A 14,856-nucleotide genomic window follows, 5' to 3' on the forward strand; every position below is an offset into this window, starting at 1 on the left:
TTAATAAATGGTGCTGGGAAAACTGGCTAGCCATATGTAGAAAGCTGAAACTGGATCCCTTCCTTACACCTTATACAAAAATTAATTCAAGATGGATTAAAGACTTATATGTTAGACCTAAAACCATTAAAATCCTACAAGAAAACCTAGGCAATACCATTCAGGACATAGGCGTGGGCAAGGACTTCATGTCTAAAACACCAAAAGCAATGGCAACAGAAGGCAAAATTGACAAATGGGATCTCATTAAACTAAAGAGCTTCTGCACAGCAAAAGAAACTACCATCAGAGTGAACAGGCAACCTACAGAATGGGAGAAAATTTTTGCAACCTACTCATCTGACAAAGGGCTAATATCCAGAATCTACAATGAACTCAAACAAATTTACAAGAAAAAAACAAACAACCCCATCAAAAAGTGGGCAAAGGACATGAACAGACACTTCTCAAAAGAAGACATTTATGCAGCCAAAAAAACACATGAAGAAATGCTCATCATCACTGGCCATCAGAGAAATGCAAATCAAAACCACAGTGAGATACCATCTCACACCAGTTAGAATGGCCATCATTAAAAAATCAGGAAACAACAGGTGCTGGAGAGGATGTGGAGAAATAGGAACACTTTTACACTGTTGGTGGGACTGTAAACTAGTTCAACCATTGTGGACGTCAGTGTGGCGATTCCTCAGGGATCTCAAACTAGAAATACCATTTGACCCAGCCATCCCGTTACTGGGTATATACCCAAAGGACTATAAATCATGCTGCTATAAAGACACATGCACACGTATGTTTATTGCGGCACTATTCACAATAGCAAAGAGTTGGAACCAACCCAAATGTCCAACAACAATAGACTGGATTAAGAAAATGTGGCACGTATACACCATGGAATACTATGCAGCCATAAAAAATGATGAGTTCATGTCCTTTGTAGGGACATGGATGAAACTGGAAAACATCATTCTCAGTAAACTATCGCAAGGACAAAAAACCAAACACCGCATGTTCTCACTCATAGGTGGGAATTGAACAATGAGAACTCATGGACACAGGAAGGGGAACATCACACTCCGGGGACTGTTGTGGGGTGGGGGGAGGAGGGAGGGACAGCATTAGGAGATACACCTAATGCTAAATGATGTGTTAATGGGTGCAGGAAATCAACATGGCACATGGATACATATGTAACAAACCTGCACATTGTGCACATGTACCCTAAAACCCTAAAGTATAATAAAAAAAAATAGATAAATAAATAAATAAAATTCTTCAACTAAAAAAAAAAAAAAGCACAATATCACTGATAATTAGAGAAATGCAAATCAAAACCAAAATAAGATAGCATCTCACACCAGTTAGAATGACTATTATTAAAAAGTCAAAAAATAAAAGATGCTGGAAAGATTGCAGAAAAGAGAACGGTTATACACTGTTGGTGGGAGTGTAAGTTGGTTCAACCACTGTGGAAAGCAGTGTGGTGATTCCCTAAAGAGCTAAAAACTGAACTACCATTCAAGTCAGCAATCCCATTACTGGATATATACCCAAAGGAATATAAGTTGTTTTACCTTAAAGACACATGCAGGTGTATGTTCACTGCAGCACTATTTACAATAGCAAAGACATGAAATGAACCTAAGTGTCCACTAATGGTAGGCTGGATAAAGAAAATGTGGTACATATACACAAAGGAATACTATACAGCCATAGAAAAGAATAAAATGATGTCTTTCACAGGAACATGGATGGAGCTGGAGGTCATCATCCTTAGCAAACCAACACAGGAACAGAAAGCCAAATATTATATGTTCTCGCTTATAAGTGTGAGCTAAATGATGAGAACACATGGGCACAAAGAGGGGAACAACACACACTGGGGCCTGTTGAGGGTGGAGGGTGGGAGGAGCGAGAGGATCAGAAAAAGTAACTATTGGATACTAGGCTTAGTATCTGGATGATGAAATAATCTGTACAACAAAATCCTGTTACACGAGTTTACCTGTATAAAAAAACTTGCATATATACCCCTGAACCTAAAATAAAAGTTAAAAAAAAAGAATGACCAACTATAAGAATGGCGCTTTGAAGTTAACAAAGTTTTTTTCACAAATATCCTTTCAATTAACAGGAGATTCAGTACAACAGAATTGTTTCAAATATGTACTCTTCTTGCTGTATGTCAACATTTTCACATATTCATTTACATGGTCTAAAAAGCCAAGTTTATTAAAGGGTCATCCACAGACCTCCTGCATCAACATCACATGGGGTGGTATTTAAAAAGACAGTATCCCAGATCTTCTGAATTATAATACTTGGAAATAAAACCTAGGAATCTGCATTGTAACACTGGCATTGATTCCAATACCCACTGTCATTTGAAAACCACTCTTAAAAGAAATGTAATTCAAAGAGACTAAAGTATGAGTATGTAAGTAACACATTAGAATACTCCAAAAAGATGACTTCCATGGTTATTATTTTAACTCATGACCTTAGAACTCTGCAAATAATCCTAGCTTCAAATAAATATTTAAAAGTAACATTTTCTCTAAAACTAATACCCAGCATAACAGTGCTTATTTTTAAAAATGAATGAATAAATGAATGAATATGCAAGTAGATGGCTTGTTCCAGAAATTTCAAAAAAACAAATGCAGCTCCTCTCCATGAAGAAGCTGTCCTCTGCATACATTGCAATAACTCTTTCCATTGTTCAGAATGGCCCTCTAAATTTAGTGATCAGTAAAGAAAATTTCTTAAGCCTAGTGATTTTTTTTATATACAAGGCAGACATTTTCAAAATCAAAATTTTAAGCATATATTTTCTGAAAGTAGTATGCCTCTATATGTTCAGATAATCTTCATCATAACTTTTGCATTTTCATATGACTTTATGCTGCTAATTTAAAGCACAATTTTTTTCAGGCCACTGAATAACCTTTTCAGTATTTAAGCTGTTTCCAACTTAAATTATTTTAATTCTCTTTGAACATCTCATTAGCTCTTTGGGTGAAGAACATTTATCACTGAGATAAGGTAATAGGTATTTGTTTATGGGGAGATGAAGTCAGCCCTATAGAGCTCCACTTTAACCAAAGGAATAAGTTCATAAGATTATACTTATATTTTTAATTATTTTTTATCTTTTATTTTTAAATTGACAGATAACATTGCATGTTTTTATCACGTACAACATGATGTTTTGAAGAATATTAATACATTAAGGAATGGTTAAATCTAGCTAATTAACAAATGCATAACCTCACATAGTTATCATTTTTGTGAAGACAGCACATAACATCCACAAAAAATAGAACTACCATATGATCCAGCAACCTCACTACTGGGTATATATCCAAAGGAAATGAAATTAGTACATCAAAGAGATATCTACACTCCCATGTTTATCACAGCGCTATTCACAATAGCCAAAATATGAAATCAAACTAAGTGTCCATCAGTGGATGCATGGATTTAAACAATCTGGTTATATAAAAAATGGTATATTATTCAGCCATAAAGAAGAGGAAACCTTGCCATTTGTGACAACATGGATGAACCTGGAGAACATTGGGTTAAATGAAATAAGCCAGGCACCAAAAAACAAATACTATATGATCTCATTCATATGTGGAATCTAAAAAAGTTGATCTCATAGAAGTACACTTACTATATTCTTTAGACCACATTCACTATCCTAGTTCTCAAACTCGCCATCCATTCTGCCATTGCAATGTTTGTGCTTTAACTCAGCATCTCATCTGCTCTGACCTACAACCCTGTTAAATGGACCACCTGCCTCCAATCTTCTAAACCCAGTATTTTGAAGATTCCAATATGCAAATCGAATCACATCTCTCCCTTGACTTCAAATGCTTCTATGTGTTTCCAAGGAGTTAAGAAAAATAAAGTGCATTTGACGACCATCTGCTAGTCCCTAACTCCAACTCTGCTCCCATACTTCCTCATCTTCCTAAAACCTACTCATTTCAATACTTAGCACAAGTCTTATGCGCACTAATGAAAGGTTCTCTGAATCCTTTACCCACCTCCCCATAAAATAAGACACTCCTTTCAATATCTCCATGCTACCTTGCAGATGACCCATAGCACTACATTCTAATTGTTTACATGCCTATTTCCCCCACAAATCTGTGACCATCTTGAGTGGGGTTCTCTGCTCCAATCTTTTATCCTAGTGACTTGAACAGTATCTGACATCTAGTAGCTACTCAATCAATGTTTGTTGAATGTACATAAAAAATAAGTGACAGAGAGCTGGAAAGAGGAAGGGAGAATATCAATGGTTTTAACGGACAAGGAAAACGTTACTGTAGAAGCTTACATTTAAAGTAGCAAAATCTCTTTACAATCCTTGTATCCTATTATTTTCTATCTTTTTAGGAAGCTGACCTCATTCCTATTTTGATTGTGAGTACAATAGACCACAGAAAGTCATTAAATTTATCTTAATGCTTTGTTAAGGCACTCTTGATGACAGAGAATTCCCAGTAACCAGGCTAACCTTACTTCTATAGATAGCATGATAACAAACGTTGCTTTGTTGGAATGCATAAGAACATATGCTGAAATAGTAAAAGTAATATTTGGTTATATAAATAGAAAAAAACATTATTCTTAAAGTCACTTTAAATATAATAGAAACTTGTAGTTTACTTACCATACACTGGCCTTGAACACAGATGTCATAAGTTTCAGTTCCACAAGGAGTACCATCTTCAACCATATCCTTCAATAGGTAGAAATCATTGGTCCCAGCAGCCTGACAATAGAGTTTACAACGATCTTTTGTGCCCACTGTAAAAAAGAAAAAGGTCAAATTTTTAATGTATAATAATAAAGCTATGTGTTCTTACGTCTCAGAAAAATGTACATCAAAGAAACAGCATAATCTACTTACTGCCACTGTATCTTGGAAGCCACCTCACATTAGAGGGAATGCCACTGATGTCCAAATGTTTACCATTAAAATCAGAGCACTGCTTCTCTCGAAAGTCTTGTGTGCCTTTTGGACATGAATCAGTACTACATGATCGAAATTTCATCCTGCGGCCCACACAGTAATTTCCTCCGTTTCTTGGCCTGGTCAAATTCATTACATTTTAAAGCACATCAGTACAGCATTATTTGTGCCACTTACTTCTAAAAGTTCCATTCTTTTCTAGGAACTAGAAAACCAGTGAAGTCCCACTAACGCTTTTTAACAGAAGTATGTAACATGAGTTTTAAGCAATTCTATGGATAATGAACCACAAAAATATCCACTTTAGCGTGGACAGTGAGCCTGGAGGGCAGAAATGATATCGTATTCTTGACTAGGTTAACTAGCAAGAAACCAACAATAGAATTTTGTTCTTAAACTTCCAAAAAAGGGTTTGCTCATTTTCTGGAAAGAAGAAAAAGACACATAGTGAGCCAAAGACAATAACAAAGGCAGATGCCATGTTAAATAAAAAGGAAATATATACACATCTTTGTCATGTATATCTTATTTATCATTGAATTCAAGGAGTTTTATGGTATCAATCTATATCCACGCTATTTTGACTTACGTTGGAAAATAAAATTTTTTGCAGAATTTTTGGAATATAAAGACTTCCAGTATAATTTATCCTAAAATTTAAATGAACCAAGATTTTATTCAGAGTAAGTCACATTTCTGCATTAAAAATGCTTATTAATGATACTTTAAGTAAAGAGTATCATATTGCTTACCAATTTATATATCATATATACAACAGAAACATTAATTTAAAATCTTAATGCAATATCTAAGCCCTTTTAAATAGTTTGATGAGGGGGAGATATGCTTTAGCACTTATTCAGCTAAAGACAATGATGCATCTATAACACGAGAAGCAGAGAAAAGAAAATATCACATGTCACATTGCATAAAACAGTAAAAAGTTGGTAACCAAACTATACATGTTATCCAGAAGATCCGAAACATAAGTGAAAGTAGCCAGGACGTTTCATTAGGCATACAGTAAATGTGAAAATGCCATTATATAACTGTCTTTCATAAGCATGTCTCAAAATTTATACTAAATTAAAAAACAAAAAAAAATGAAGAAAATGGATCTCAGTTCAGATTATAAAATTTAATCTATTTAGGGTTTTTTTTTAATGTCTGAATCTACCAAAATATAAATCAATATGGCTTAAAGTGTCCCAGAAGTTTTCTGAATCTCAGAAACTTACGGACTGACCTCCAGTTTTAGGAGTGAGTGAAACTGATGTTTACTTTCTGGTGCCTCGAGATAATCTTAATTTATAGTGACATAAAAAAGACATACTCAGGATGATTACAGTGCCTGGTTGCGCTTTCTATTCCGCCTCCACATGTTCTTGAACAAGAACTGTAAGGTTCCCATGGTCCCCATTCACCATTTACAGGATGTGTTTCCATTTCTTTGTTTACACATAGCCCACGACGGCAATGCTATAAAAATAATAAGCACAAAAAGAAATGATGCATGTCTCTAATTAGAACATCACAAAACTTATAATAGCAGCATAAAGATCAATAGAACAAACTAAACAATTTGAAGCTAGCTGTTATTAATTCAGATTACATTTGAAACGATTTTATGAATATTTCCTACCTACTGAGTAAGATCTGTGGAATACAAAAGGAGTGTAATATTTCTCTTGGCTTTAAGATTTAGAGTGTCATTGGGGAGGAAGGAAAAATTAAATAGTAAAATGGAATATGGGGGGTATTTTTTGAATAGAAGAAACCAAATACTAGGTTAATATGGTATATTTCCATCCTTCCATTTTTTTACTCAAAGTATCTATACACTCTTCCACTCTTATAAAAAGCGTTCCACTTTATTCTATCCGAAGTCTCAAATGACAACCTTGTTTCTTTACTTTCATCAGGAAAATGGAAACTTACAGAAGAATCTACCCACAGTCTCTCACCACCTGTTCTACCCATTCAACAGCATCTGCACTCACATTCAGCCTTGCTACCTGTTAGCACACATGCAAAATTCACTATCCCAGACAAAGTCAATCCCTCCGCTTGTGCACTTAATCCCATCCCTTCTCACTACACCAAACATCACTCCAGCAATTCTCTCATCTCTTGTACATCATCGTTTTGGTGATAGCTCATCAAAGTATGACCATGCACTCATGCCAGTCTATGAATTAGTTACCAGACTGAGAGAAGATAACACAACTTGAGAGTAAGCATTCAGAAATTTTTGTAAGATTTTTACGGGGAAATTTTATGTCTAAGTAAATAATTTAAAAATTGGCTTATGTTTATTTTTAATTGTGGCAAAACATGCATAACATAAAATTTACCATCTTAGCCATATTTAAGTATATAGTTCAATAGTGTTAGGTATATTCACTGTTGTGCAACCAATCTCCAGAACATCTCCATCTTGCAAAACTGAAGCCCTGTACCCATTAAGTGACAACTCCCATTTTGTCCTCCCTGCTACCTCCTGGTAACCACCATTCTACTTTCTGTTTCTATGAATTTGACTACTCCAGATACTTCATATAATTGGAATCATATAGTACTAGTCTTCATGTGACTGGCTTATTTCACTTAGCATAATATGCCCAAGCTTCATCCATGTGTCAGAATTTTCTTATTAAAAATGAATAATATTCCATTGTATGTTGTCTTAGTCCATTTTGTGCTGCTATATGAGAATATCCAAGATTGAATCATTTATAAATAACAGAAATTCATTTCCCACAGGTTTGAGATCTGGGAAATCTAAGGTCAAGGTACTGGCAGGTTTGGTGTCTGATGAGGCCATTCTCTTCTTCCAAGACAGCACCTTGCACACTGCATCCTCTGTAGGGAGAGAATGCTGGATCCTCACAGAGCACAATGCAGAAGGACCGAGACAGCTCAATCCTGAAGACCCTTTTATAAGGCATTAAGCCCACCCATGAGGGAAGAGGCATTATGCCCTAGTCTTATCAAACAGGCCCCATCTCCCAATACTGTTACATTGGCAATTAAATTTCAATATGAGTTTGAGAGGGGGCAAACATTCAAACCATAACATATGCATTTACCACATTTTATTTATCCTTTCATCCATCAATGGACACTGGGTTGCTTTCATCTTTTTTTTTTTTTTTTTTTTTGAGATGGAGTCTCTCTCTGTCACCCAGGCTAGAGTGCAGTGGCGTGATCACAGCTTACTGCAACCTCCGCCTCCCACGTTCTTGTGATTCTCCTACCTCAGCCTCCTGAGTAGCTGGGACTACAGGCGCACGCCACCACACCCAGCTAATTTATGTATTTTTAGTAGAGACAGGGTTTCACCATGTTGGCCGGAATGGTCTCAAACTCCTGCTTTCACCTTTAGATATTGTGAATAATGCTGCTATGAGCATGAGTGTACAAATATCTCTTTGAAATCTTGCTTTCAGTTCTTTGGGTATATATCCAGAAGTAGAATAGCTGGATCATATGGTAATTCGATTAATAATTTTGTGAGGAATGGCCATACTGTTTCCCATAGAAAAATGTGGCTTATATTTTGAATGTCTTTTTCCCATTTCATTTTCCTAGTCAATAATTTTTATTACTTTGTACAAAAGTATGTTTCTAAATAATCAGAAATTTTGAAAAAGAACAGACAATCTTTTACTACAAATAATTTGCAAAGTAGTTCCCTAGATTATTACTACAGATAATTCGCAAAGTAGTTCCCTAGATTATTCTCATTAACATACAAACACAGCTCTTATTTCTCTCACTTTAAGAAAACAATAGCAACAACAAAACCTTTCTTAGATCTCACTGCCCTTACCAGCTACTGCCCTGCTTCTCCTTGAAAGAGTTGGCCATGTTCATTCTTTAACTCCCTGTCTATTCTCTCATAACCCCGCCCCAGCCAGGTTTTTATATCCTATTCCTCCATGAATCTGCTGAAATTGTTAGAAATGCAAAATGCTTGTTCCCCGGTGCTACAAAGAAATAGCACTCGAACATAAATTTAAGTTTCTCAGCAAGGCAATTTTTCCTTTCTGCAAAAAGGGTGCTCCTCACAGATGGAACAATGGCGAGAGCACACCTGGACAGGGCAGGGGCAGGAGTTCTTATTCCTGACACAGACAGCCCCTACTGCTGTGTCATTCCGTACTGGCTAGGGTTGGACCACATAGTCTAAGCTAATTCTGATTGGCTATTTTAAAAAGAGCAGGAGTACAAGCCAGAGTGGCAGGGTGAGTAGTCTGGTGGGAAGGATGGTTAGGAACAGGTAACTAATGATGACTTAGGTCAGAGCAGGTGACCAGGGGAACAGATATGAACTACTGATTAGGAATGGCAGGAAAGTTGTTTACTGAAACTAGAGGCAAGGAGGCAAAAAGAACCAGGAAGTTAAACTTTAAAAAGGAGAATCAAAGAATAAGAGAGCTGAACATACTGACATACTGATTCTTTGAAGAGAAACTTGGGGTTCACTATATTTAACAACGTGTAGGACACCAATAGCCAGTTCTCATTCTCTGTCTTCCTTGACTTATCAGCAATGTGTGCACAATTAATCACTCTTCCTCTTTGACATATTTTTTTCTCTTCATTTCCAGAGCTCTACACACTTGGTTTTCTTCCTTTCTTCAAAACTAATTGTTCTCATTTTCTTCTGTTTTTTTTTTTTTTCCTTTGTGACAACTTAGTGTTGGAATGTTTCTCCTGGCTCACATCTAGTTTTTTTATTCTTTTAACAGTCACTTCTAGTCCAGCTCTCTCTCTTAAATTCTCTTCTTCTCTGTGACAACTTAATGTTGGAATGTCTCTCTAGGCTCATATCTTGGTTTTTTAATTCTTTACTATTAAGAGTTACTTCTAGTCCAGATCTCTCTCCTAAACTCCAGACTCATATATATGCTTACTTACTTATGACTATTTACTGGAATATCTAATAAACATTTCAAGCATAGCATATCCAAAACTGAATTCCCGCCTTCCAAAACCAAAACCTACTTTTACCGAGTTGATCTAAGTTGTTCAGCCAAAAGGCTAGTCATCATTTCTCTTCTTCCTCTTTGAACACTCCACATCTGATACATTAGCTAGAATAAATGTTCTAGTTCCTTTTAAAATATATCAAAAATTGACCTTTCATTATCTCACTACTACCACTCTGGTTTGAGCACTAGCACCCCTTACTTCTATCACTGAAATAGCTAAGTAGATGTCTGTTTCCACTCTTGTCCCCAACAGTTTAGCCTTAACACAGTTGCCAGAATGATCTCTTTTTAAACTAAGTCAAATCAGGTATGAATCCATTCAAATCCTTCATTATTTTACTTTGAGTAAACATGCAGTTCTCACAATGGCCTGTGTGAACCCCAAAAATTTAAGACAGGTCTCAGTTAATTTAGAAAGTTTATTTTGCCAAGGTTGAGGGCATGCCCATGACATAGCCTCAGGAAGTCCTGATGACATGTGACAAAGGTGGTCGGGGCACAGCTTGTTTTTATACATTTTAGGGAGACATGAGACATCAGTCAATACATAAGAAGTACATTAGTTCTCTCCAGAAAGGTGGAGACAGCTCAAAGCAAGCCCCTCCCCATCCCCCACTGGGGACTTCTAGGTCACAGGTAGGTGAGAGACAGATGGTTGCATTCTTCTGAGTTTCTGATAAGTATTTCCAAAGGAGGCAATCAGAATATCCATCTGTCTCTGTGAGCAAAGTGATGACTTGAATAGAATAGGAAGCAGGGTTGTCCTGAGACGTTCCCAGCTTGAAGGGTCCCAAGATATTTTTCTTTCACACCTGCAATGCCCTACGAAATCTTCCTTCAGTTACTCCTTATAAGTTTCTTTCTCTCTTCACTTCACTCCAGCTAAAATGTCCTCCTTGCTCTTCTTTGAACACTCCAGGCATACTCCAGACTTAGGAGCTCAGCTGTTCCCTTTGTCGAGAACTCATTTACCCCAGATATCCTCATAGCTAACCGTCTCATCTCCTTTAAGACAGCTAATTTGGTAACTTCATATATTGTCTGTCCTGACCATCATATTTTAAATTGCAATCTACCCTCTCCTACCATAAAACTTCTAATCAGCTTCCTGCTCTATTTTTCTGGTCCGTGGCACCAATCGATTGGTTTGATGGTACTATTATATTAATTATTTGTAATATTCTAGTCTCCCTTTAGAACTTGAGCTACATGAGGGCAGAGATCTTGTTGAGAGACAGGACTAGCTGGACTACCTAGGCTGACTAAGAATCCCTAAGCCTAGCTGGGAAGGTAACTGCATCCACCTTTAAATACAGGGCTTGCAACTTAGCTCACACCCAACCAATCAGGTAGTAAAGAGAGCTCACTAAAATGCTAATTAGGCAAAAACAGGAGGTAAAAAAATAGCCAATCATGTATCACCTGAGAGCACAGCAGGAGGGACAATGATTCGGATATAAACCCAGACATTCGAGCCTGCAATGGCTACCCTCTTTGGGTCCCCTCCCTTTGTATGGGAGCTCTGTTTTCACTCTATTAAATCTTGCAGCTGCACTGTTCTGGTCCATGTTTGTTAGGGCTCGAGCTGAGCTTTCACTTGCTGTCTACCACTGCTGTTTGCTGCCATTGCAGACCTGCCATTGACTTCCATCCCTCTGGATCCAACAGGGTGTCTGCTGTGCTCCTGATCCAGCAAGACGCCCATTGCCACTCCTGATAGGGCTAAAGGCTTGCCATTGTTCCTGCACGGCTAAGTGCCCAGGTTCATCCTAATCAGGCTGAACACTAGTCACTGGGTTCCATGGTTCTCTTCCATGACCCATGGCTTCTAACAGAGCTATAACACTCACCGCATGGCCAAAGATTCCATTCCTTGGAATCCGTAAGGCCAAGAACCCCAGGTCAGAGAAAAGGAGGCTTGCCACCATCTTGGAAGTGGCCTGCTGCCATTTTGGAAGTGGCCTGCCACCATCTTGGGAGCTCTGGGAGCAAGGACCCCCAGTAACATTGTCTGTTTTGTTAACTCATGTATCCTACAGCAACAGAAGAAAATGAGAAATAGTGTACCTAAAATAGTGCTTGACATAATAGGCCCTTGATAAATCTTTGCTGATTGAATGAATCCTACAGCCAAGCTTATAGCAGTAAAAATGCTTTGTGTTCTCCATTAGAAAAAGTCATTCAGTATAAGAAAGCCATATTAGAAGTGAAAAAAAAATCGTAATGTACTATGTGTATGTGCATTTTGTTAGCATCTTGAACAAAAAATTTAAGTAATCCTTACTCTTTTTAAAAAATAATTTGAGAGACTAGAGCATGAAAAAGTTATAATGTTATACTATTCACCATGTAGTAAAATTAACTCATTATCAGAAGGGTTCACCATGGCTTCACACAAATTGATTTACTACCAAAAGTGTTCAGCACACAGACTCATTAGATAGTCACAAGATAAACAGAATAAAGAAGAATGTTAAGGCAAAATTATAGAATATTTGTTTCAAATGTCCCTTCAATAAAAGGTTTATTTAATACTGAATACAGCTAAATATATAGGGGTTCACTGTGTTTTATTAATTTTAAAAAGATAACTTATACCTATTATAATCCACATGATGCTACCCCAAATACCACCTTTGCTTTCAATCTGCATTGACTGTAAAGTAAATCTTAGCATCTCATCACATTTACTTTGAATCTCAATAAATCCAGGCCTATCTTACCATCTCATTGGGAAAATATTCAAATGGCTAATAAGCACGTGAAAAAAAATGCATAAGATTGATAATAATCATGGAAATACAAGTTAAAACCACAATGAGATTCCATTTTATACCTAGGAGAATGGCCAAATTTTTTTAAAAGACTAACAGTATCAAAAGTCGGCAAGAAATACAGGGTAATTGGAACTTTCCTCCATTGCTGGGGGGAGTCTAAAACGGTGCACATACTTCAGAAAATTGTTTGGCACTGTCTTATGATGTTAAACATACACTTACCCTATAATCCAGCAGTTCTATGCCAAGAGAAACACAAACGTATGTCTACAAGAAGACTTGTACAGGGATGTTCATGGCAGCTTTACTCATAATAACCAAACACCAGAAATGATTCAAATAACTATTGACAGGAGAATTGATAAATTATAGTACATCTGTATAGCTGAATTATACTGTGGCATAAAGGAATGAACTGCTAATGCACACAATAATATGGATGAAGCTTAAAAATATTATGTTGAACAAAAAGACACCTGTCCCATTCCACTCCTTCAAAAAAGAGGACGCTGCATAGTTCTACTTACAAGAACCAGAAAAAAACCAATCTCTGGAAATAAAAATCAGAATAGGAGTTTTCTCTGGAAGGAAGGAGAGTTGTCTAGATAGAGGCACAACTGAATTATATATATATATATATATATATATTTTTTTTTTTTTTTTTTTTTTTTGAGATGAAGTCTCACTCTGGTCCCCCAGTAGTGCAAAGGCATAATCTCAGCTCACTGCAACCTCCACCTCCCAGGTTCAAGCGATTATACTGAATCAGTCTCCTGAGTAGCTGGGATTACAGGCACCTGCCACTAAGCCTGGCTAATTTTTGTATTTTTAGTAGAGACGGGGTTTCGCCTTGTTGGCCCGGCTGGTCTTGAACTCTTGACCTCAGGTGGTCCGCCTGCCTCTGCCTCGGTCTCCCAAAGTGCTGGGATTACAGGCATGAGTCACCGTGCCCAGCCACAACTGAAATTTTTAAAGTAATAGAAATGTTCTAATTTTTATTGGGATGTTGGCTGTATGTGCATCTACATTTGTTAAAATCCATCAAATTGTATACCTAAGATCTATGCATTATATATACCTTAATTTCAAAAAATCATGCTTGTGCCCTAACTGGATTTAGAATATTAATAAATTAGCTATAAATAGTATATCTCTTAATATTTGTAAATATATCAATCACTGCTTTTGCCACAGGCAATCAATCCTGAAGGTTCATGGCATATAGTAACTTGAAAAGTTGCTAAGGAACAGAGGAAGGTACCAGTCCCGGATTTTAATCAGGTGAACATCTTGGAGCACATCTTCAAATGTGCCAATATCAGCCGCCCAGCATTCATACTTCAAAAAGATTTTTTTTCCTCTGCTGAGCCTCAGGTAGTCACTCTCACAAATGCCACCTTTTACTCAAAAAGCTATCTACTAATACTAGTCACAGGAACAGAGAAAAAAGTAAAGTCCTTTAAATAACTCTTATCCACCAAATAGAAACGTTATATAAAGATCAAATTTTAAAATTCAAAGCCAGCTGAACTGAAAAAGCCCACTAGAACTTTCGTCCTAAAATTACAAAAAGGTTATTAGTGTGTTAGATGATTTCAATGAGTACTTCAGCTGCTACAAAACTTGAAGTTCCAAATAAAATATTAGTAACCAATTAATTTGTGATGTGAGCAATATTCATAGGAAACACACACCTTTTGATGCAAGTGATTCAAGAGAAAAGCAATAGCTAGTATAAATATATCGAGGAAGCAAGAAGTGGTAAAAGCACAAGTTCAGCTACTGAACTGACCTTATTTTTAAGAAGTTTATCTTTTTTGGCTAATGTGAAGGTAACAAAGAGGCAGAATTAGCCAATCCATTGCCAAGGAAGTGTTCCTTTTACACTGAGGGAGCTCAGAGATGCTGACAGACTAAACACTTAATGTAGTCAACACTGGCCACTGAGGCCATCCTGGATCACAAAGTACCCTCTGACTTCATCCTCTCACAAGACACTTTTCATTATCATGGTGAGCATTATCATTCAACATCATGTTGATAGCTTTAGATAAGTTCATGACTGATGGAATAATAAAGACCTAGCATG

At 36.8% G+C, this 14,856-nt stretch overlaps 1 protein-coding gene across 1 annotated transcript in view; it reads right to left on the reverse strand.

Moving 5' to 3' along the window:
* Positions 1 to 14,856, reverse strand: part of ADAMTS20 (ADAM metallopeptidase with thrombospondin type 1 motif 20) — a 201,467-nt gene that overhangs the window by 100,882 nt on the left and 85,729 nt on the right. Inside the window, exons 12-14 of the mRNA XM_055249241.2 lie at positions 6,327 to 6,472; positions 4,931 to 5,112; positions 4,691 to 4,827 (exon numbers count right to left, since the gene is read on the reverse strand). Of these exons, the coding sequence (XP_055105216.1) occupies positions 4,691 to 4,827; positions 4,931 to 5,112; positions 6,327 to 6,472 (465 nt within the window). The remainder of the gene's footprint in view (positions 1 to 4,690; positions 4,828 to 4,930; positions 5,113 to 6,326; positions 6,473 to 14,856) is intronic.

The sequence above is a fragment of the Symphalangus syndactylus genome, chromosome 17 (genome assembly GCF_028878055.3).
Source record: "Symphalangus syndactylus isolate Jambi chromosome 17, NHGRI_mSymSyn1-v2.1_pri, whole genome shotgun sequence".
Lineage (NCBI taxonomy): Eukaryota > Metazoa > Chordata > Mammalia > Primates > Hylobatidae > Symphalangus > Symphalangus syndactylus.